This window comes from Bufo bufo, chromosome 11 (assembly GCF_905171765.1).
Source record: "Bufo bufo chromosome 11, aBufBuf1.1, whole genome shotgun sequence".
NCBI classification, from domain to species: domain Eukaryota; kingdom Metazoa; phylum Chordata; class Amphibia; order Anura; family Bufonidae; genus Bufo; species Bufo bufo.
In genome coordinates, this window is record NC_053399.1 from 67,688,629 (window position 1) to 67,713,977 (window position 25,349).

At 43.5% G+C, this 25,349-nt stretch overlaps 1 protein-coding gene across 3 annotated transcripts in view; it reads left to right on the forward strand.

Annotated features, from left to right (window-relative positions):
* PLA2G4F (phospholipase A2 group IVF) overlaps window positions 1–25,349 on the forward strand; it is a 490,195-nt gene that overhangs the window by 145,702 nt on the left and 319,144 nt on the right. For all 3 annotated transcript variants that reach the window (XM_040410952.1, XM_040410953.1, XM_040410954.1), the window contains exons 4-7: window positions 6,125–6,253; window positions 7,177–7,217; window positions 7,294–7,336; window positions 22,372–22,429. In XM_040410952.1, coding sequence (XP_040266886.1) covers window positions 6,125–6,253; window positions 7,177–7,217; window positions 7,294–7,336; window positions 22,372–22,429 — 271 coding nt within the window. The remainder of the gene's footprint in view (window positions 1–6,124; window positions 6,254–7,176; window positions 7,218–7,293; window positions 7,337–22,371; window positions 22,430–25,349) is intronic.

The following is a 25,349-nucleotide window of genomic DNA, read 5'->3' on the forward strand; positions in this document are numbered from 1 at the left end:
CCTGACATTTCTATTCAGCTAAATCTGTCATTACTGGTGTGCCTGTATTAGTGTAATACGGTACCTAAATAGATAGCCAGACAGTGTTAGGTGTCTGTAAAAAAAGGCCTGAATTTTAATTCAATACATTGGCCCGAATAATATTTTTCTTATTGTGGTGAACGGGAACAATGAGGAAAACATCTAGTAAGGGACGCGGACGTGGACATGGTCGTGGTGGTGTTAGTGGACCCTCTGGTGCTGGGAGAGGACGTGGCCGTTCTGCCACAGCCACACGTCCTAGTGTACCAACTACCTCAGGTCCCAGTAGCCGTCAGAATTTACAGAGATATTTGGTGGGGCCCAATGCCGTTCTAAGGATGGTAAGGCCTGAGCAGGTACAGGCATTAGTCAATTGGGTGGCCGACAGTGCATCCAGCACGTTCACATTATCTCCCACCCAGTCTTCTGCAGAAAGCGCACAGATGGCGCATGAAAACCAAGCCCATCAGTCTGTCACATCACCCCCATGCATATCAGGGAAACTGTCTGAGCCTCAAGTTATGCAGCAGTCTCTTATGCTGTTTGAAGACTCTGCTGCCAGGGTTTCCCAAGGGCATCCACCTAGCCCTTCCCCAGGGGTGGAAGAGATAGAATGCACTAACGCATAACCACTTATGTTTCCTGATGATGAGGACATGGGAATACCACCTCAGCACTTCTCTGATGATGACGAAACACAGGTGCCAAATGCTGCGTCTTTCTGCAGTGTGCAGACTGAACAGGAGGTCAGGGATCAAGACTGGGTGGAAGACGATGCAGGGGACGATGAGGTCCTAGACCCCACATGGAATGAAGGTCGTGCCACTGACTTTCACAGTTCGGAGGAAGAGGCAGTGGTGAGACCGAGCCAACAGCGTAGCAAAAGAGGGAGCTGTCATTTAGAGAGCCGTGCCTTCCCTGCACAACCAAGTGTCTGATAAAATCAAGTGTGCACTGCGCAACGCCATCTGTGGCAAGATCCACCTAACCACAGATACGTGGACCAGTAAGCACGGCCAGGGACGCTATATCTCCCTAACTGCACACTGGGTAAATGTAGTGGCGGCTGGGCCCCAGGCGGAGAGCTGTTTGGCGCACGTCCTTCCGCCGCCAAGGATCGCAGGGCAACATTCTTTGCCTCCTGTCTCCTTCTCCTACTCAGCTTCCTCCTCCTCTTCTTCCACCTGCTCATCCAGTCAGCCACACACCTTCACCACCAACTTCAGCAGGCCGTTCTGAAACTCATATGTTTGGGGGACAGGCCCCACACCGCACAGGAGTTGTGGCGGGGTATAGAACAACAGACCGACGAGTGGTTGCTGCCGGTGAGCCTCAAGCCCGGCCTGGTGGTGTGTGATAATGGGCGAAATCTCGTTGCAGCTCTGGGACTAGCCGGTTTGACGCACATCCCTTGCCTGGCGCATGAATTTGGTGGTGCAGAAGTTCATTTGCAACTACCCCGACATGTCAGAGCTGCTGCATAAAGTGCGGGCTGTCTGTTCGCGCTTCCGGCGTTCACACCCTGCCGCTGCTCGCCTGTCTGCGCTACAGCGTAACTTCGGCCTTCCCAGTCACCGCCTCATATGCGACGTGCCCACCAGGTGGAACTCCACCTTGCACATGCTGGACAGACTGTGCGAGCAGCAGCAGGCCATAGTGGAGTTTCAGCTGCAGCACGCACGGGTCAGTCGCACTGCGGAACAGCACCACTTCACCACCAATGACTGGGCCTCCATGCGAGACCTGTGTGCCCTGTTGCGCTGTTTCGAGTACTCCACCAACATGGCCAGTGGCGATGACGCCGTTATCAGCGTTACAATACCACTTCTATGTCTCCTTGAGAAAACACTTAGGGCGATGATGGAAGAGGAGGTGGCCCAGGAGGAAGAGGGGTCATTTTTAGCACTTTCAGGCCAGTCTCTTTGAAGTGACTCAGAGGGAGGTTTTTTGCAACAGCAGAGGCCAGGTACAAATGTGGCCAGACAGGGCCCACTACTGGAGGACGAGGATGAGGAGGAGGTGGAGGAGGATGAGGATGAAGCATGTTCACAGCGGGGTGGCACCCAAAGCAGCTCGGGCCCATCACTGGTGCGTGGCTGGGGGGAAACACAGGACGATGACGATACGCCTCCCACAGAGGACAGCTTGTCCTTACCTCTGGGCAGCCTGGCACACATGATCGACTACATGCTGCAGTGCCTGCGCAACGACAGCAGAGTTGCCCACATTTTAACGTGTGCGGACTACTGGGTTGCCACCCTGCTGGATCCCCGGTACAAAGACAATGTGCCCACCTTACTTCCTACACTGGAGCGTGATAGGAAGATGCGCGAGTACAAGCGCACGTTGGTAGACGCGCTACTGAGAGCATTCCCAAATGTCACAGGGGAACCAGTGGAAGCCCAAGGCGAAGGCAGAGGAGGAGCAAGAGGTCGCCAACGCAGCTGTGTCACGGCCAGCTCCTCTGAGGGCAGGGTTAGCATGGCAGAGATGTGGAAAAGCTTTGTCACCACGCCACAGCTAACTGCACCACCACCTGATACGGAACGTGTTAGCAGGAGGCAACATTTCACTAACATGGTGGAACAGTACCTGTGCACACCCCTCCACGTACTGACTGATGGTTCGGCCCCATTCAACTTCTGGGTCTCCAAATTGTCCACGTGGCCAGAGCTAGCCTTTTATGCCTTGGAGGTGCTGGCCTGCCCGGTGGCCAGCGTTTTGTCTGAACGTGTATTCAGCACGGCAGGGGGCGTCATTACAGACAAACGCAGCCGCCTGTCTACAGCCAATGTGGACAAGCTGACGTTCATAAAAATGAACCAGGCATGGATCCCACAGGACCTGTCCATCCCTTGTGCAGATTAGACATTAACTACCTCCCCTTAACCATATATTATTGTACTCCAGGGCACTTCCTCATTCAATCCTATTTTTATTTTCATTTTACCATTATATTGCGGGGCAACCCAAAGTTGAATGAACCTCTCCTCTGTCTGGGTGCCGGGGCCTAAATATGTGACAGTGGCCTGTTTCAGTGGTGGGTGACGTGAAGCCTGATTCTCTGCTATAACATGAAGACTGATTCTGTGCTGACATGAAGCCAGATTCTCTGTTACGGGACCTCTCTCCTCTGCCTGGCTGCCTGGGCCTAAATATGTGACAGTGGCCTGTTCCAGTGGTGGGTGACGTGAAGCCTGATTCTCTGCTATGACATGAAGACTGATTCTGTGCTGACATGAAGCCAGATTCTCTGTTACGGGACCTCTCTCCTCTGTCTGGGTGCCAGGGCCTAAATGTGTGACAGTGGCCTCTTCCAGTGGTGGGTGACGTGAAGCCTGATTCTCTGCTATGACATGAAGACTAATTCTGTGCTGACATGAAGCCAGATTCTCTGTTACGGGACCTCTCTCCTCTGTCTGGGTGCCGGGGCCTAAATATGTGACAGTGGCCTGTTCCAGTGGTGGGTGACGTGAAGCCTGATTCTCTGCTATGACATGAAGACTGATTCTGTGCTGACATGAAGCCAGATTTTCTGTTACGGGACCTCTCTCCTCTGTCTGGGTGCCGGGGCCTAAATATGTGACAGTGGCCTGTTCCAGTGGTGGGTGACGTGAAGCCTGATTCTCTGCTAGAACATGAAGACTGATTCTGTGCTGACATGAAGCCAGATTCTCTGTTACGTGACCTCTCTCCTCTGTCTGGGTGCCAGGGCCTAAATGTGTGACAGTGGCCTGTTCCAGTGGTGGGTGACGTGAAGCCTGATTCTCTGCTATGACATGAAGACTGATTCTGTGCTGACATGAAGCCAGATTCTCTGTTACGTGACCTCTCTCCTCTGTCTGGGTGCCAGGGCCTAAATGTGTGACAGTGGCCTGTTCCAGTGGTGGGTGACGTGAAGCCTGATTCTCTGCTATGACATGAAGACTGATTCTCTGCTGATATGAAGCCAGATTCTCTGCTATGGCTTGAAGAGACTTATTCTCTGCTGACATGAAGCCAGATTCTCTGCTATGGCATGAAGAGACTGATTCTCTGCTGACGTGAAGCCCGATTCTCTGCTATGGGACCTCTGTCCAATTGATATTGGTTAATTTTTTTTTTATTTTTTTTTATTTTTATTCATTTCCCTATCCACATTTGTTTGCAGGGGATTTACCTACATGTTGCTGCATTTTGCAGCCCTCTAGCTCTTTCCTGGGCTGTTTTACAGCCTTTTTAGTGCCGAAAAGTTCGGGTCCCCATTGACTTCAATGGGGTTCGGGACGAAGTTCGGGTCGGGTTCGGATCCCGAACCCGAACATTTCTGGGAAGTTCGGCCGAACTTCTCGAACCCGAACATCCAGGTGTTCGCTCAACTCTACTAACTACCAGAGCGAATCCCCATGTTACTTTATATTTGCTGTATTAGTGAGTAAGTCTATTTTGGCTACATTGTTCACTATGGTGTTTTTAAGTAGGATCCTTCACCTGTTCCATTTCTATTATGCTTAGAAGAAAGGGCCTCAAATGAGCTTTTAATAATCTATGCCTTTAGCGTACTTTCACACTAGTGTTTTTGTTTTCCGGTATTGAGTTCCATCACAGGAGCTCAATACCAGAAAAAAACTGATCAGTTTTTTCCTAATGTATTCTGAATGGAGAGCATTCCGTTCAGGATGCATCAGTTCAGTCCCTCTTACGTTTTTGGACGGAGAAAATACCGCAGCATGCTGCCAAAAATACTGAACATTTGCCGGAATTCCGGAACCGGCATTAATTTACATTGAAGTGTATTAGTGCCGGATACGGCATTAAGTGTTCCATCAAAACGGATCCAGCTTTCCGGTCTGCACATGCGCAGACCTTTAAAAATGCTAAACAATATATATAATATCTTATCTGTTTTTCCAGATGACACTGGAGAGACAGATCCGGTATTTCAATGCATTTATCAAACAGATCCACATCAGTTTGCGTCCGGATTGCCGGATCCAGCAGGCAGTTCCGGCGTCGGAACTGCCTGCCGGAATCTTCTGCCGCAAGTGTGAAAGTACCCTTAATGCCACGAAAAGTAAATCAGCTGTCCTATAAGTCAATGCTCAACCCTTTAAATAGGTCTTGAGACATGACTTGGATTTTAAATAAGCCAGCTCCTCATCTACAGACAGCTTTTTCAGGGTGATTGCCCTTCATCAGTGCAGATCAGAGAGTACTGGCTTAACTAGGTCTAAGTCAGGATTTGGGGGGGGTACTATCTTTCCTTGTGGAGAGAGCGCCTTAATTGGCTTGAAGAGACTTACAAGTCATTCATGCACCTCTGGAATTCTGATTAAAAAAAGGGATGCAGATGAGCTCTTAACAAGCTCTCCCTCTAATCCCACCAGATGTAAGGCAGCTATCCTATAAGTCAGTGGTTGACCCTTTAAATAGGCCTTGAGACATGACTCGGGCAAACAGCTGTCTGCAGATGAGGTGCTGGCTTATCTAAAGCGGTAAACATTGACTCATAGCAGGGATGCCCAACCTGTGGCCCTCCAGCTGTTGCAAAACTACAACTCCCAGCATGCCCAGACAGCCTACAGCTAGCAGCCTACAGCAGGGCATGATGGGAGTTAAGAGCTCATTTGCATCCCTTTTTTTATCAGTATTCCAGAGGTGCATGAATGTCCTGTAAGTCTCTTGAAGCCAATTAAGGTGCTCTCTCCACAAGGAAAATCCTAACTTAGGCTTAGTTAAGCCAGTACTCTCTGATCTGCACTGATGAAGGGCAATCACCCTGAAACAGCTGTCTGCAAATGAGGAGCATGTATGGCCTGTAAGTCTCCTCATGCTGATTAAGGCACTCTTTCCCCAAGGAGAGATGGCACCCCCCATATTATGCTTAGAGTACTGTCCTCTGAGTCCCTATCTCCATACCGCTCAGTGTTTCAAATTGCAGGTCTGAAGCAGTTGTTGGCTGCTGTGAACTAGCACAATGGTGGCACATGAGTAAATCAGTGCATGGAATACAAAAAGTGCAAAATTAGTTTAATGTGTACTCAAGTCAATTACATTTTTGTTAATATATTATATGCAAAATAACTGATAATGGTGTGTCAATATTATTTCTCCTGTCTTGTAGAACATTCTGGAGCTTACCCTCTATGACAGAGACCTAATGCTGGATGACAAGCTTTCTTCTGTTGTATTTGATATAGAAAACATTAAACCTGGGCAAACTACTAAGCGAGTCTTTAAACTCAACCCAAAGGTATGCACACAGGTAGATCGACAGAACGGCACAACTCCAACTCTCCTCCACGGTTTTTACATTAAGGGAACATTCTCTGCAATGGTGACACCGGGGCTCACAGCAGACTTTAATGGTGCTCAGTCTCGGTTAGATCAAACGAATATAAAATATGAAGATGAAAGACGGCACTCACCAGTAAAAGGTGAGTGCCGTCTTTCATCCTCATATTTTATCAACCCAAAGGTATGTTTATTGAACATCATTATTGGGGTTTTCCGAGATTTTCATACTGATGACCTATTCTCTGGATGGGTCTTCAGTATCTGATTAGGACACCTGCCCATCAGCTGTTTGAGAAGTCACCAGTGCTCTTGTGAGCACTGTGGCCTTCTCTCAGCTTTTCCTAGGCCAGTGACGACACTATCATCAGTCACGTGGCCTAGGAGCAGCTCAGCCCCATAGAAGTAAATGGGTCTGAGGCAAATACCAAGGACAGCCGCTATACAATATACGCTTGTTAACCTATGACAAGGCCGCGACTCTTACAGGAGCGCCAGTGCCTTCTCAAATAGCTGATCGGCAGCAGTCCCCCATGTCGGACTCCCACTGATCACATACTGAAGACCTATCCAGAGGATAGGTCATCAATATAAAAATCTTGGAAAACCCTTTTAACTCCTATTCAAAAAAAAAGATGGAAACCTTTTTCAGAAATACGAACAATTATTATTTTTGTGGGTAATATTGGGTAATAATTTTTGGAATAGTAACAGAATCAAACATATTAGATATTTCTTGGCACAGTATGATATCTTTCTTTGATCAATTATAAATTTATTGTTAGATTAATTATTACCATCAGTGCCAAACATCTAGCCCTTTTTAAAAGCTGACACTTAACATAATAAATTATATGAGTATTCTTCCTTTTTTTTCTTTAGGATAAGGCAGTCTTGGAAGTTGAATTTCACATTGAGGAAAGGTACTGTATGATATTTGTAAAGGTTTTTACACAAATTATAGAGGCTGTGCATGTGAAATTCAATCTCTTTCATCAGCCAGGATCCTCCCAGTGAAATAATCACTAATGGTGTCTTAGTGGTGAGTGCACTATATATATTAATATATTGTAAGAGTTATTGATGGCAACTTGTTAATATGTTTTATTTAGAGTAAATTTTGGAACTTGCACTGAACCATGACTGTTAAAATCTCTATCTACATTTGCATTTTTAATTAATGTAGTCATCCACCGGAATAAATGATGGGTGATGACATAGTGCTGTCAGTATAATATAGTAGATGCAAGGTCTGGCAGAGACACATAACATTATAGATCATTGTCATGCGGAGCAGTGTCCATAATGGGAAATCACACTCCCACATGGAGTGTGTATTCCACACTGGACAAGCTCGTCTGAAATTAGCCTTAGTGGTTCTGATTTCTAACAACAAAATAAGTGAACAGTATGGCCAGGCAGTAGGGAATGTAGGTTGGATGCTCAGCTGTCTTTTGAAATTTCACCTCCATTTTCCTTTAATTCTTGTAAAAAAAATATCAAAATCTGTTTTGAATAAAATGAGGGCTGCAGTTTCTAAAATTGAGTCATTTAATGGTTATTTCTATTATGTAAGCCCTTGAAAGTAACTTCAGCAGAATTGGGCTACTTTGACATCATTGTTTTTGTTGGATGCAGCAGGGGTCAGCAAAAACGTTTATGATAATACAACCGACTACATCCGTTCTGAACGAATCCGGTTGTCTTATCTCTAAAATGAATAAAACTGATCCAGCCCTAAAAGTATCCCATGATGCACACAAAAAATCTGCTTGCAGCATTTTTTTGTCCGGCATGAGAACGCAACCAAACAGAATGGAATTCATTCTGGTGCACTCCATTCCGTTCAGTTTTGTCCCCATTGACAATGAATGGGGACAAAACTGAAGGATCTCAATACCGGAAAGTAAAACGATGGTCTTTAAAAAGTTGGGGTTATGGAAATTTTCTTGCAAATTTTAAAAGTGCTTCTAAAATTGTAAGCCTTGTAACGTCCTAAAAAATAAAATGGCATTTACAAAATGATGCCTACATATAGTAGACATATAAGGAATGTTAATTAATAACTTTTGTGTGAGGTATAACGATCTGCCTTAAAAGAACAATGAAATTCTAGTTTAGAAAATTCCTAATTTTTCTAAATTTTCTGTAGATTTGCGATGTAAAAAAATAATAATAAAGGTAAAACATATAGTACCCCCAATCAGATCTCAGATTAGCCCATCAGGACCCCCAGACCTCAGATTAGCCCATCAGTATCCCCAGACCTCAGATTAGCCCATCAGTATCCCCAGACCTCAGAATAGCCCATCATTACCCCATCAGATTAAAATAAAAAATCATCTTACCTGTCCTGCGCCGCAGCTCCTCTTTAGCTATCACGCTCCCATCCTCCCGGCCTGTGCTGCACTTTCCTGACGCCGTACAGAGTCAGGACGTAGTGCGTGCAATATGACCTGACTCTTCACGCAGTCATGTGACAGTGCAGCGCAGGCCGGGAAGATGGGAGCGCGACAGCTGAAGAGGAGCTGCGGCGCAGGACAGGTAAATTGATTTTTTATTTTAATCTGATGGAGTAATGATGGGCTATTCTGAGGTCTGGGGATACTGATGGGCTAATTTGAGGTCTGGGGATACTGATGGGCTAATTTGAGGTCTGGGGGTACTGATGGGATAATCTGAGGTCTGGGGGTACTGATGGGCTAATGTGAGGTCTGGGGGTCCTGATGGGCTAATCTTAGGTCTGATTGGGAGTACTGATGGGCTAATCTGAGGTCTGATTGGGGGTACTGATGGGCTAATATGAAGTCTGATTGGGGTACTGATGGGCTAATATGAGGTCTGATTAGGGGTACTGATGGGCTAATCTGGGGTCTAATGGGCTAATCTGGGGTCTGATGGACTAATCTGAGGACCGATGGGCTAATCTGAGGCCTGATAGGGGTCTGATGGGCTAACCTGAAGTCTGATGGGCTAATCTGAGGTCTAATAAGGCTCTGAGTGGGCTGATATGAGGTCTGGTGGGGGTCTGAGTGGGCTGATATGAGGTCTGATGAAAAATATTTTTTTCTTATTTTCCTACTCTAAATCTAGGGTGCATCTTATAAAGCGAAACATAATTCATATATATATATATATATATATATATACACAGTGGGATGCGAAAGTTTGGGCAACCTTGTTAATCGTCATGATTTTCCTGTATAAATCGTTGGTTGTTACGATAAAAAATGTCAGTTAAATATATCATATAGGAGACACACACAGTAATATTTGAGAAGTGAAATGAAGTTTATTGGATTTACAGAAAGTGTGCTATAATTGTTTAAACAAAATTAGGCAGGTGCATAAATTTGGGAACTGTTGTCATTTTATTGATTCCAAAACCTTTAGAACTAATTATTGGAACTCAAATTGGCTTGGTAAGCTCAGTGACCCCTGACCTACATACACAGGTGAATCCAATTATGAGAAAGAGTATTTAAGGGGGTCAATTGTAAGTTTCCCTCCTCTTTTAATTTTCTCTGAAGAGTAGCAACATGGGGGTCTCAAAACAACTCTCAAATGACCTGAAGACAAAGATTGTTCACCATCATGGTTTAGGGGAAGGATACAGAAAGCTGTCTCAGAGATTTCAGCTGTCTGTTTCCACAGTTAGGAACATATTGAGGAAATGGAAGACCACAGGCTCAGTTCAAGTTAAGGCTCGAAGTGGCAGACCAAGAAAAATCTTGGATAGACAGAAGCGACGAATGGTGAGAACAGTCAGAGTCAACCCACAGACCAGCACCAAAGACCTACAACATCATCTTGCTGCAGATGGAGTCACTGTGCATCATTCAACCATTCGGCGCACTTTACACAAGGAGATGCTGTATGCGAGAGTGATGCAGAGGAAGCCTTTTCTTCGCCCACAGCACAAAAAGTGCCGCTTGAGGTGGGCTAAAGCACATTTGGACAAGCCAGCTTCATTTTGGAATAAGGTGCTGTGGATTGATGAAACTAAAATTGAGTTATTTGGCCATAACAAGGGGCGTTATGCATGGAGGAAAAAGAACACAGCATTCCAAGAAAAACACCTTCTACCTACAGTAAAATATGGTGGTGGTTCCATCATGCTGTGGGGCTGTGTGGCCAGTGCAGGGACTGGGAATCTTGTCAAAGTTGAGGGACGCATGGATTCTACTCAGTATCAGCAGATTCTGGAGACCAATGTCCAGGAATCAGTGACAAAGCTGAAGCTGCGCCGGGGCTGGATCTTTCAACAAGACAACGACCCTAAACAGTGCTCAAAGAGAGCTGTCCATGCTCGGAAGCCATCAAACCTAAATGAACTAAAGATGTTTTGTAAAGAGGAATGGTCCAAAATACATTCAACCAGAATCCAGACTCTCATTGGAACCTACAGGAAGCGTTTAGAGGCTGTAATTTCTGCAAAAGGAGGATCTACTAAATATTGATTTCATTTCTTTTTTGTGGTGCCCAAATTTATGCACCTGCCTAATTTTGTTTAAACAATTATAGCACACTTTCTGTAAATTCAATAAACTTAATTTCACTTCTCAAATATCCTATATGATATATTTAACTGACATTTTTTATCGTAACAACCAAGGATTTATACAAGAAAATCATGACGATTAACAAGGTTGCCCAAACTTTCGCATCCCACTATATATATATATATATATATATATATATATATATATATATATATATATATATATTAGTTTCTGTCTGTCTAGACGTCTGTCTGGATGTTCTTTATGTGCTACCAAACAACTGGACCGATTTTCACTAAATTTGGCACACAGGTACATCAGGTGTCCGGGGAGTGTCTAAACAGGGTCTCAGCCCTCTAGGACTTACCGTTCCTGAGATATTCCCAAAAAACAACCTGCATTAGCCAATAGAAGCCTGCAAGTCTTTCACTCATATCCCAACTGCCATACACACGGTCACATGTCCCACTCCAGGTTGCCATAACAATTGATCACAGGTTTCAGCAGGTCCTTAAAAATGTAGTCGTATGACGGCACAACTACACTGCTACATGCATGGGCAGCAGGGGCCACTATTAAAAGGACGGGCGCTGTGGAGTTCACTGTAAAGGGGCAGCCACTATGATGGTAAGTGTTAAAGGGGTGGTCAGTGTTAAAGGGGCGGTCAGTGTTAAAGGGGCAGGCACTGTGGAGGTCACTGTTAACTCCTTAAGGACATAGCCATATTTCACCTTAAGGACCAGGCCATTTTTTGCAAATCTGACCAGTGTCACTTTATGTGGTGATAACTTTAAAACGCTTTGACTTATTCAGGCCATTCTGAAATTGTTTTTTCGTCACATATTGTACTTCATGACACTGGTAAAATGGAGTAAACAAAATGGATTTATTTATAAAAAAAATACCAAATTTGCCAAAAATTTGGAAAAATTAGCAAATTTCCAAGTTTCAATTTCTCTACTTCTAAAATACATAGTAATACCTACAAAATAGTTATTACTTTACATTCCCCATATGTCTTCTTCATGTTTGGATAATTTTGGGAATGACATTTTATTTTTTGGGGATGTTACAAGGCTTAGAAGTTTAGAAGCAAATCTTGAAATTTTTCAGATATTTTCAAAAACCCACTTTTCAAGGACCAGTTCAGATCTGAAGTCCCTTTGTGAGGCTTACATAATAGAAACCACCCAAAAATAACCCCATTCTAGAAACTACGTCCCCTCAAGGTATTTAAAACTGATTTTACTAACTTTTTTAACCCTTTAGGTGTTCCACAAGAGTTATTGGCAAATGGGGATGAAATTTGAAAATTTCTTTTTTTTGCCTAATTTTCCATTTTAACCCATTTTTTCCACTAACAAAGCAAGGGTTAACAGCCAAACAAGACTGTATCTATATTGCCCTGACTCTGCCGTTTACAGAAACACCCCATATGTGGCCGTACACTACTGTACGGCCACACAGCGGGGCGTAGAGGGAAAGGTGCGCCGTTTGGTTTTTGGAGGGCTGATTTTTATGGACCGGTTTATTTACACCGTGTCCTGTTTCAACCCCCCTGATGCACCCCTGGAGTAGAAACTCCCTAAAAGTGACCCCATTTTGGAAACTACAGGATAAGGTGGCAGTTTTGTTGGAATTATTTTTAGGGTACATAAGATTTTTGGTTGCTCTATATTACATTTTTGTGAGGCAAGGTTACCAAAAATTGAAATTCTGAAATTTCATCTCCATTTGCCATTAACTGTTAAGGAACACCTAAAGGGATAATAAAGTTTGTAAAATCAGTTTTGAATACCTTGAGGGGTGTAGTTTCTTAGATGGGATCACTTTTATGGAATTTTTACTCTAGGGGGGCTTCAAAAGGGACATGGTGTCAATAAAAACGGCCATCAAAATCGGCCTTCCAGAAACTATGTCGGTCTCACTTTTACTGATACAGCAGTTTACGACCACAAATGTGGCGTTTCTGTAAACTGCAGTATCAGGGTAATAAATATTAAGTTTTGTTTGGTTGTTAACCCTTGCTTTGTTACTGGAAAAAACGGATTGAAATGGAAAAGTGCCAAAAATAGCTGTTTTGGCACCGTTTTTTTTTTTTTTTTGACCGTGTTAATCTGGGGGGTTAGGTCATGGGGTATTTTTATAGAGGAGATTCTTACGGACGCGGCGATACCTAATAAGTCTACTTTTTTACAATTATTTAGGCTTTAGACTATATTATCCTTTTTGATACAAAAAAAATGTTTTTGTATTGTTAATTTCTAACGATAATTTGTTTTCCCTTAGTCCTAACTGTAATGACATATTGTCCTGATGAAGGGGGCAGTCCGCCCCTGAAACGCGTAGACCAATATAAATAAAGACCCACTTTATTTTATCTACCTGAGTCCTGTCTTCTGCAGCAGCGCCGCTTTTTATAAGGTTCACTTTTTTAAACCTATCCACTATTAGTCCTAACAGCAGCACAGATGGGGTTAACCACCCCCCATGGACTGGTAGGACCGGCGGAATTTTAATGAGCCCAAGTAATAATTAAACACTTAAACCTCCCCTATATAGGAGGGAATCACCTCCAGCCCATTGTGTTATAGCAAGAAAAAACTAGTCTTACTAGGGTGGGAAATTTGTGTGCTGCTGTTAGGACTAAGGGAAAACAAATTATCGTTAGAAATTAACGATTCCCTTACGTCCTACCAGCATCTAGTCTATGATGGGAGATTAATGTTGATTCATAGCTCCAGGAGGCAGATTTACAAATCATGTAGAGCGGAAGAAGACTCCTCTCGGCAAAAGAAGTAGCTACAGCCCTCGTAGAATGGGCTTTTACAAACCCCGGAGGGTCTAGAGATTGGGAAACAAAAGGATTCCCCATTAGCCTCCTTAATCCATCGACTGATGGATGGTTTAGACGCCTTACGGCCTTTAAACTTACCGGCAAACAGGATTGAGAACGTGAACCACTGACCTGATGGTTTCCATACGGAACCTTACTTTCCTTACGTATCGATTGAAGAATCTCAAATCGATAATCATCCGGAGATTCCCTGACGCCTTGGGAACCAGAAACACTGGTGAGTAAATCCCTAAGCCCCGTTCCCCTGCCGGAACCTCCTCCAGAGCCCCCTTGTGGATGTAATCCTGAATGTAAGCCTCCAGAACCGACTGCCATGCGGCCTGGGGAAGTTTGGTTCTGATGAACCTGTCTGGAGACAGAGAAAGAAGATTGATTGAGTACCCCTCTAATATATGACATTCAGGACCAGGGGATCCGAAATCTCTCGGATCCAGATGTCCTTGAAGTGACCTCCGATGGGAAGATGAGGCAGAGGAGTGGGGAAGTCTTCTGGCAGGATGGCAGGAGTCACGGGAGTCATCCAAGAGCCTTGAGGAGGCCCGTAGTCAGGAGGTGGATTTTTTATCCTTGGCTCCTTCACAAGAGCGCCTCGAACCTCTTCGCTGCGCTCCCCAGTCCCTCCGGGCTCTTGACTGCTGGTCAGACCTACCACCACGGTTTTGTCTGCCCCGCCCCTGAAAGGACTGTTGGGGAAGACTCTTCCCCTTTTAATCTGACAGGTCTTCTATAATCTTATCCAACTCTGAGTCGAACAAACAGTTGGGCTCAAAGGGAAGGCTACATGGAATTGTCAGCGACCCAAGGCTTAAGCCACAAAGGCTTGCGGGCCGCTGACACCAGGGTTATGGTTTTGGCCGCCAACTTCAGCTGTTGTTGCGCTGTATCAGACAGTAAATTCATCGCCAGGTTGACAGTCTTGAAAGCCGCCAGAATGTCGTCACGAGACACCTTCTGATCCACATCCATCTGGATCTGGTTTAATCGAGACCGGAGGAAGGTAGAAACTTCTGTAGCAGCGATGGCCGTAGACGCGGAAGCTGCAGCTGCCGTATAACCTCTCCTGAGTGTGCACTCTGCTCTCCTGTCAACTGGATCCTGCAGACTCGACCCATCGTCCGACGGGAACCAGAGTGCGCTTGGACAGTTTGGCAATCGCCATGTCCACCTTGGGAATGGAACCCCACGATTCCACCAAGGGTTTAGCCATCGGAAACATGGTTCTGAATCTTTAGTTAGAATCGGACCCCTTTCGGGTTTCTTCCACTCTGTGCGCATGACAGAGAGGAGAGTCTCATCCGCTTTAAAGACATAAAGTGCCCGACTAACGGGATCAGAGGGCTCCCCCAGGTCAACATTATGGTCCCCCGACCTGATGGACTTAACCACTTAAGGACCACAGGTTTATACCCCCCTAGTGACCAGGCCCTTTTTTACAAATCCGCACTCCACAACTTTAGCGGTTTATTGCTCGGTCATGCAACTTACCACCCAAATGAATTTTACCTCCTTTTCTTCTCACTAATAGAGCTTTCATTTGGTGGTATTTCATTGCTGCTGACATTTTTACTTTTTTTGTTATTAATCGAAATTTAACGATTTTTTTTGCAAAAAAATGACATTTTTCACTTTCAGTTGTAAAATTTTGCAAAAAAAGCGACATCCATATATAAATTTTTCTCTAAATTTATTGTTCTACATGTCTTTGATAAAAAAATAAAGTTTGGGTAAAAAAAAAATGGTTTGGGTAAAAGCTATAGCGTTTACAAACTATGGTACAAAAATGTGAATTTCCGCTTTTTGAAGCAGTTCTGACTTTCTGAGCACCTGTCATGTTTCCTGAGGTTCTACAATGGCCAGACAGAACAAACACCCCACAAATGACCCCCTTTCGGAAAGTAGACACCCTAAGGTATTCGCTGATAGGCATAGTGAGTTCATAGAACTTTTTATTTTTTGTCACAAGTTAGCGGAAAATGATGATTTATTTTTTATTTTTTTTTCCTTACAAAGTCTCATATTCCACTAACTTGTGACAAAAAATTAAAACTTCCATGAACTCACTATGCCCATCACGAAATACCTGGGGGTGTCTTCTTTCCAAAATGGGGTCACTTGTGGGGTAGTTATACTGCCCTGGCATTTTAGGGGCCCTAAAGCGTGAGAAGAAGTCTGGAATATAAATGTCTAAGGGGTATGGTGAGTTCATGTGAGATTTTATTTTTTGACACAAGTTAGTGGAATATGAGACTTTGTAAGAAAAAAAATAAAGAATTTTTTTTCGCTAACTTGGGACAAAAAAAATTCTGAATGGAGCCTTACAGGGGGGTGATCAATGACAGGGGGGTGATCAGGGAGTCTATATGGGGTGATCAATGACAGGGGGGTGATCAATGACAGGGGGGTGATCAGGGAGTCTATATGGGGTGATCACCCCCCTGTCATTGATCACCCCCCTGTAAGGCTCCATTCAGACGTCCGTATGTTTTTTACGGATCCACGGGTACATGGATCGGATCCGCAAAACACATACGGACATCTGAATGGAGCCTTACAGGGGGGTGATCAATGACAGGGGGGTGATCAATGACAGGGGGGTGATCAGGGAGTCTATATGGGGTGATCACCCCCCTGTCATTGATCACCCCCCTGTCATTGATCACTCCCCTGTAAGGCTCCATTCAGACGTCCGTATGATTTTTACGGATCCACTGATACATGGATCGGATCCGTAAAAAACATACGGACGTCTGAATGCAGCCTTACAGGGGGGTGATCAATGACAGGGGGGTGATCAGGAAGTCTATATGGGGTGATCACCCCCCTGTAAGGCTCCATTCAGACGTCCGTATGTGTTTTGCGGATCCGATCCATGTATCAGTGGATCCGTAAAAATCATACGGACGTCTGAATGGAGCCTTACAGGGGGGTGATCAGGGAGTCTATATGGGGTGATCACCCCCATCATTGATCACCCCCCTGTAAGGCTCCATTCAGACGTCCGTATGTGTTTTGCGGATCCGATCCATATATCAGTGGATCCGTAAAAATCATACGGACGTCTGAATGGAGCCTTACAATTGGGTGATCAATGACAGGGGGGTGATCAATGACAGGGGGGTGATCAGGGAGTCTATATGGGGTGATCAGGGGTGAATAAGGGGTTAATAAGTGACAGGGGGGGGTGTAGTGTAGTGTGGTGTTTGGTGCTACATATTACTGAGCTACCTGTGTCCTCTGGTGGTCGATCCAAACAAAAGGGACCACCAGAGGACCAGGTAGCAGGTATATTAGACGCTGTTATCAAAACAGCATCTAATATACCTGTTAGGGGTTAAAAAAATCGCATCTCCAGCCTGCCAGCGAACGATCGCCGCTGGTAGGCTGAAGATCCACTCACTTACCTTCCGATCCTGTGAACGCGCGCGCCTGTGTGCGCGCGTTCACAGGAAATCTCGGCTCACGCGAGATGACGCCAATCGGCGTTAGTGTAGCCTGGGAGAGCCGCCGCAATGACGCCTTTCGGCGTTAGGTGTGCGGCAAGAGGTTAAGTAACTTTTCCTCCTCCTCATCCGAGGAGGAGGAACTCAAGGAGACTACGGACGGTCTCTCTACTGGAGCCGAAGACTCCATAGGAGTCTGAGTAGGAAGCCTCTCATCCAGCAGGCTTATGACCCCTTTGATGGATCCATCAACATAGGTCTTTACCCACTGATACATATCCTGCATCGTAGGTTCGGTGGAAGGTTGAACCCTCGGACGGCAGCTGTCACACCTTGGGACCAGTCCCAAGGGCCAGATGATCACTGCCTCTTCCCACCGTTAGAAAAAAGTACAGTAAGGAAATGAACAAAAAGAAAAATCGACTAAGAGGGTGCAAAAGGAGGAAAATGAAGAAAGCCTTCCATAAAGGAGTGCAGGGATGTTGAGGGAAAAACAATAAACCTTTTCAATCTATAGACCTGCATTCTTACTAGTGATGAGATGGAATTATTGTCCAAAGGTCTGTCATTTTGTCCAACAGCTAATCCTTCTGGTTTTCAACTTTTTCTAAACCTAAACACTTTTATTCACAAACTCACCCTCACTAGACATTTTGCCATTTGTCCTTGTTTTGTTTTCACCATCTTCCGTTATTGTTTATAATCCCACTTGTGAGGTATGACAGATGGTGTCATCACCCATGGAACCTATCACAGTCGAAGTACACCCCAAATCAGACTTTTACCCCCTGCATCATAGGGGACCTTTTGTTGACACTTTTTTCACCATCTTAAATAATGAATTTAGGACACTACCATGTCCTGGCAAATCCAAGCACAATTTAACTACCTGCTTAAGAAATGCCTTGAGGGGTTTGTCCTCCTAATAATGATTTAGTTATTAGGTCCACTAATAAGGGAGGGGTGAAAATTTGGTGCCAAACTGCCAGGACTATATTGATGAAGCTAATAAAATTCTGTCGGATAGGGGATTTCATGAAGTATTATCATCCAGCCCATCCACTGATTACAGCAAACAGTACTAAGTTAATTGAGGGAGTTATAAAGGATGGGGTGTTGAAGAGGACCTGTCACCACTCCTGACATGCCTGTTTTAATATCTACTTGCATTCCCCCTGTGATAACAATTCTGGAGCATCTATTCTTATGACTCTATGATGTGCAGTTTCTTTATTATTTCTACTAGAAGTTATGACTGAATTGCTACCAGTCTGCAGTAAGGGTACAGAGGGGTGTTAACCAGTTGGCGATGTGTCCCTGCACAGTCTCACTTTATTCAGTCAGTGCTTCCATTCTCAGACTGCAGGTACACCGCCCCAACTGGTTAACACCCCTCTCTACACTCATACAGACTGATAGCAATTCATTCAATTCATAACGTCTAGTAAAAAATAATAAAGGAATGGCACATTATAGAGTTAAAAGAAAAGATGCTCCAGAATTGTTATCACAAAGGGTAAGTAGCTAATAAAACAGGCATGTCAGGAGTGTTGACAGGTCCTCTTTAAAAGGGGTTATCTAACCCCTCTAATGCCCCCCCAAAATGCCTAGGCACATCATACAGCTACAGCACACTCATATATGAACTGTTACAGCTAAATTCATTACTTGATCTTAACAAATTTCTTTTATTACTGCTAATTTTATCCCTGTACTACAACATTCAGAAGTCATTAGGGCAATACAGAAATATCTTTCCAGCGAACGGTCCATACAGTTTATATGTGTGTTTCACACATTCATATGCCAGCCTTTATATGGTCATATTCGAGCAGACACACATTTTATCATCTCATCCCTACAGTGCCAACATTGTTCTCTACAGGAGATTTATAGATGATTTTGTTTTTCCTGTGGAGTGGTGATGCTACAAGCACTGATTTGTTTATCAAGAGTCTCAATGATAATGGCTTTGGAGTATAGCTGTTCCATCAGTTTCCTGACCTTTCTCTTGATTTCCTTGATTTAACCCTGTGTAACAGGGATGCCCAACCTACGGCCCCCCAGCTGTTGCAAAACTATAACTCCCAGCATGCCCAGACAGCTTACTGCTATCAGCCTACAGCATGGCATAGTGGGAGTTGTATTTTTACAATAGCTGGAGAGCTGCAGGTTGAGCATGCCTTCTCTATAACAATTCTAATGGGCAGATTCAGACTAAGACCCATTTCAAGTCGGTGGACATTAATAGATATCTGGAGTTTACTTGTACCTGTTATGCACCATGGCTGAAAAACATTACATTCTGGCAATTTAAAAGGGTCAGAAATAATTGCTCTGATCCAGGGGAATTTCCCAACAAGCAATTGTTCTTAGGGCTTATGCATACAACTGTGTGTATTTTGAGGCCTGCAAAACATGGATCCGCAAAAAATACAGATGACGTCTGTGTGCCATCCGTATTGTGTCAATTCCTTTTGGCGGATCCATTGTAACAATGCCTTTAACAATTTAGACAGCACACCAGTATTTGATTAAATGCTTTTTATTAGCCGGACATAGTGGTCCTTTTTAGAACTGAGGCAACGTTTCGGGCAAAAAGCATGCCCTTCATCAGGCTAGTTGCATATTCAAGTGAGTGAATGGCCTATCATATCCTGTCTGCAAAACAGACAAAAATGGGACACGTTCTGTATTTTTTCTGGAACAGACATATAGAAATGGAATGCACATGGAGTAATTTCCGTTTTTTTTGCAGACCCATTTTAGTGGAACAGAAACACAAAAATAAATAAAGATACAGTTGTGTAGATGAGTCCTTAGATGGAGATTTTCCTGCCAAGTATTACCCCAGGGAATTAATATCAGAGGCCCTCAGGCGGGTCTCCGGTCTGACCCAAGCCAATTGCCTTCAACCCTCCAAGAAGCCAGTCCCACAACAAGACTGGTTTAAGGGTGCATTAGACACCCCAATGCCACAGATGATTGTCAGGAGGGAAGCATGCTTTAAAATCACAATTGCCTGGGGCATTTGGAGGCAGTATTAGACTGCCAGATGATCACTAACAAACGTTCATAGGAACGCTTGTTAGCGATCATCTGCCAGAAAATCTGGCGATCTAATACACCCTTTGGACATAGCTTCATTACCACCTTTTATCGAGGACATAGGAAGATCATGAAAATTCTCCAACGCATTGGCACCTTCTGTTGAATGACCCCCTTTTAAAGGATAGGCTGCCCTGCAAAACTAGCATCACTTTTAGGAGACCTACCGTGCTGCGTTATATTTTGGCCCCTAGTAGGCTCAAGAAACCTCAGGTGACACCTGTGATCTTTTCTCCCCATATAAAAGGTTCCTTTAAATGTAGGAACTCAAACTGTGTTTGTTGTAATAATATTTCCCAGAGAAGCAGCTCTTTCTCATCTACAGTAACAAAAGAGAACTTTGACATTATTGGTTTCCTTAACCACCCAACTGTTCTGCCTGAGCTCTGCTCGGGCTGTGGAAAAAGTACTTAAGGCCTCTTTCACACAGGTTTTGGCTCAGGGTGCGTCCCGGGTGCATTGCGGCAAACCTGCGCGAGTAGGTACGCAATTGCAGTTAGTTTTGACTGCGATTTGCATTCCATCGTTCAGTTTTTATCGTGCGGGTGCAATGCGTTTTGCATGCGTGTGATAAAAAACTGAATGTGGTACCCAGACCCAAACTTCTTCACTGAAGTTCAGGTTTGGGTTCATGGTTGTGTAGATGTAATTATTTTCCCTTATAACATGGATATAAGGGAAAATAATAGCATTCTTAAAACAGAATGCTTAGTAAAATAGGGCTGGAGGGGTTAAAAAAATATATATATAACTTAACTCACCTTAATCCACCATGGTGATGGATCATGTGATGAGCGCAGTGACGTCACCACAGGTCCTTTTCCTCACAGATGAAGGCAGAAGAGAAGCAGGGCTGCGCGAACAAGTGGATTAAGGTGAGTTAAATTTAAAAAAAAGATTTAACCCATATTATAAGGGAAAATAATATAATGATTGGGTTCCCATCCCGATCATCTCCTAGCAGCCATGTGTGAATATCACACCGCATCCGCACTTGCTTGCGGATGCTTGCGATTTTCACGCAGCCCCATTCACTTCTATGGGGCCTGTGTTGCGTGAAAAACGCACAAAATAGAGCATGCTGCGATTTTCACGCAACGCACAAGTGATGCATGAAAATTACCGCTCGTGTGAACAGCCCCATAGAAATGAATAGGTCAGGATTCACTGCGGGTGCAATGCGTTCACCTCACGCATTGCACCCGCGCGGAAATTTTGCCCGTCTGAAAGAGGCCTAACTGTTCTGCCCAAGCTGAGCTCGGGCAGAACTTTGGAAGGGGGAGGGCTGCTTTAGCTACTGATATCCCCTGAATGGTAGCAGCTAGAAGCCTGCAAGTTGTTTGAAAGCTGGCATGCAAATGTAAAAATTGCAGTTTTTTAATCTTTCAACCTACAAATAAAATAATAAACGTTATTTAACATACTATATATACCCTAAAATGGTTCCTAAAAAAACCTACAACTAATCCTGCAAAATAAAAATAAAAAATTGAAGAAAAAATGTGTTATGACTTCTAGAACACAAAGGGGGGAAATATTATTGGTAATTAAGGCTGAAATTAATTGTCACTGAGGGTTTAAAAATGCAATAGTGTCCCCTGAGTTCTGCGCCAACAACATTTAATGCAGACACACTAAAAATCTACAATAAAAATTGTGACATTTTTGGAAGGGTTTTTCCAATTTTAACGTGAGATTAAAGGGGTTGTCTCATCTCTCTGCTACTAAGGCGAGATGAGATACAGTCGCAACCACCAGCAGACCGTGAAAAAAGCAGACCACTCCGGCCCTCACTGTCTCAGTGGCTCACATTGCTATGCATGAGAGCTACAGAAAGCTATGCTTGCCGTGTGATCTACTTATTACAGTGCCAGTGTGGTCTTCAATATGTGGAATATACCATGTAGCGACTACGCAATAGGATTAACAAATGCAGATCCAATGTGCAGATTTGTGTCCGATTTGGACCTCGCCAATAGGTGAGCACCATTTGTCTCCTTTCATCCCAGCGTGTTGCCACTTTGATGTGCTATGAGATCGCCATGTGTATTTTTTCTCTAATTTCAGTTTCACTCTTTATAAATGTCCATTGGATTTTATTGCTGTAATTTTTATTCTGTTACATGGTGACTGAAAGCATTTAATTTATTTTATGTGGTGTTTTACTCAGGTTCATCCTTGTATATGTGTGGAAGGAAGAATTAAGCATGATGAACATAAGGAGAATGGTAAGATGCTATAACAGAACATTTGCATCCAGAGGGGAAAAAAAATCAGCAGTCTCGTTTGAAGTTGTCTGGAAGCAGCAGCTTTATATAAACAGACTAATGCTGGGTTTACATCTGCGCTATGAACTCTGGAAGTCTGTTCCAGATACCACCGTGCACCGTTAAATCCCCATTCATTATAATAGGATTCGGTGGTGATCCGGCCACTTTCCGGCATATATGCCAACTTTCGGCTGGATAGGTTTGGGCTCCTGGAGAACTGTCAGTACACACCTAATCCACTAACCGGGATATACTATTATGAATATTAAGGAGGTACGTATACCTACTGCCTTAAATTGCCCCCAATATAAAAATACCTCTACATAAATTTACCAAAAATAAGCTTTATTCAATACAAAGAAATACATAGACATAAATATAGCAGCAGTCGATACTCCAAAAGAGGACATAAAGGGCGCTGCAGGGTCAGTCACCACAAATCCACATAAATCAAAGATCAAGTAAAATTACTGTGCATCCAATACTAACAAAAATCATATAAGAAAGCTCAAAAGGAGCCAATTAGTTAACTTGAAAATAGTGATATAGGGATAATGTCCTTACATAGTATATAACAGATACATAAGGATTACAGACCGACTCTGCAGCGTCCTCTTCCCAACGCTGTTTCGCCCTAAGGCTTCTTCCAGGGATAAGGAACCACAGTCAACACCTCCTCCTTTTACACCCAAATGCATAAAAAAAAATAAAAAAAAAGAACTGGGGAACTGGGCAAACTTCTCTGTCGGCTACAAGATCCATCATAGGGATGCGCCACATCTTAGTGGGAAGTGCAGAAGCCTGACTAATAAAACTGGTGAACTATAATTAGTAATATGTGAGGAGAACTATTACATAGCTGGAATAACTGAGACATGGCTGGATGATAGCTATGACTGGGCAGTTAACTTACAGGGTTACACTCTGTTTATAAAGGATTGTGAAAACCAGAGAGGGGGAGGGGTTTGCCTTTATATTAAGTCCTGTCTAAAGCCAACACTTCAGAAAGATATAAGTGAGGGAAATGCACACATGGAGTCACTGTGGGTAGAAATAAATGGAGGCAAAAACAAAAAATTATGATAGACGTTTGTTATAAGGTAAGCCACCTAGCATAACAGAGTCCACAGAAGATCATCTACTACTAACGGAAACAGATGAGGCGGAAGATAATGATAATAATGAAGTCATTATTTTGGGGGACGTCAACTACCCAAATATAGACTGAAACCTGTGGATCTCATAAAGGAAACAGGTTTTTGACAATTACATTTCCCAACTGGTTCACGATTCAACTAGAAGGATGACCATACTGGACTTAGTACTAACCAATAGACCTGAAAGAACAACAGATGTGCAGGTTGGGGAACACCTAGGAAATTGTGACCATAAAGTAATAATTACAATTGTCATTTAAAAGTGTATTTCTTCAGAAAGGCACAGAAGTACCAGACAAAATTTGACCAGCTATGAGAGATCATTAGCCTCACTACTTGGGACAATTTCCTTAAAAATAAAAATGCAGCCACAAAATGAGATATCTTTAAAAGCATCCTAATTGTGAGAGGTACATAGCTTATGAGAATAAGAGGGTAAGGAACAAGAAATGTAAAGGGAGCAATAAATGACAAAAATAAAGCATTTAAATCACTAAAACAGGAATGTAGCGTGTAAGCATTAAAAAAGTATTAAAAAGGAAAATAGAATATGTAAAAGACAGATAAAAGCAGTCAAGCTGGAGACAGACTTATTGCCAAAGAGAGTAAAATTAATCCTAAAATGTTCTTCAATTGTATAAATGATAAAAAGTTTGGCCCTTTACAGAGTAATGAGGAGGCACTATAGAGAGCAACGAGGAGAAAGCTAATCTATTAAGTATTTTTTCATCACTGTATTCACTGAGGAAAATAAACTGTCAAATGAAATGCCAAGTGTAAAGTAAATTCCCATTAAAAGTGGCCTGTAGAAGTGCAGCAGCGTCTTAAAAATATTAAAATAGACAAATCACTGGGTTCACATAACATATACCCGCGTGTTCTAAGTGAATTAAGTAATGTCATAGACAGAACCTTATTTCTGACATTTAAAGACTCTATATTGACAGGGAGCATTCCCCACGATTGGTACTTAGCAAATGGGGTGCCAATATTCAAAAAGGGGTCAAAAACTGAGCCCCGAGACTATAGACTGGTAAGTCTAACATCTGTTGTGGGTAAACTGTTTGAAGGTTTTCTAAGAGATGCTGCCTTGGAGTATCTCAATGAAAATAAGCATATACAGTGCCTTGAAAAAGTATTCAAAAAACCCCTTGAACTTTTACAAATTTTTTCACGTTACACCCACAAACCATTCTAACACATGAATATGTTTTGTTCTAAACCATTCCATTGTAGCTCTGGCTGTATGTCTAGGGTCGTTGTCCTGCTGTAAGGTGAACCCTCGCCCTAGTCTCAAGTCTTTTGCGGCCTGTAGCAGGTTTTCCTCCTTGATTAACCTGTATTTAGCTCCTTTCATCTTCCCATCAACTCTGACCAGCTTCTATGTCCCTTCTGAAGAAAAGCATCCCTACAGCATGATGCTGCCACCACCATGTTTCACAGGGGAGATGGTGTGTTCAGGGTGATGTTCAATGTTAGTTTTCCACCACACATAGTGCTTTGCATTTAAGCTAAAAAGTTCAACTTTGGTCTCATCTGACCAGAGCACCTTCTTCCACATGTTTGCTGTGTCACCTATATGGCTTGTGGCAAACTGCAAATAGGACTTCTTATGGCTTGCTTTCAAAAACTGCTTTCTTCTTGCCACTCTTGTAACCAGATTTGTGGACTATATGACTAATAGTTGTCCTGTGGACAGATTCTCCCACCTGAGCTGTGGA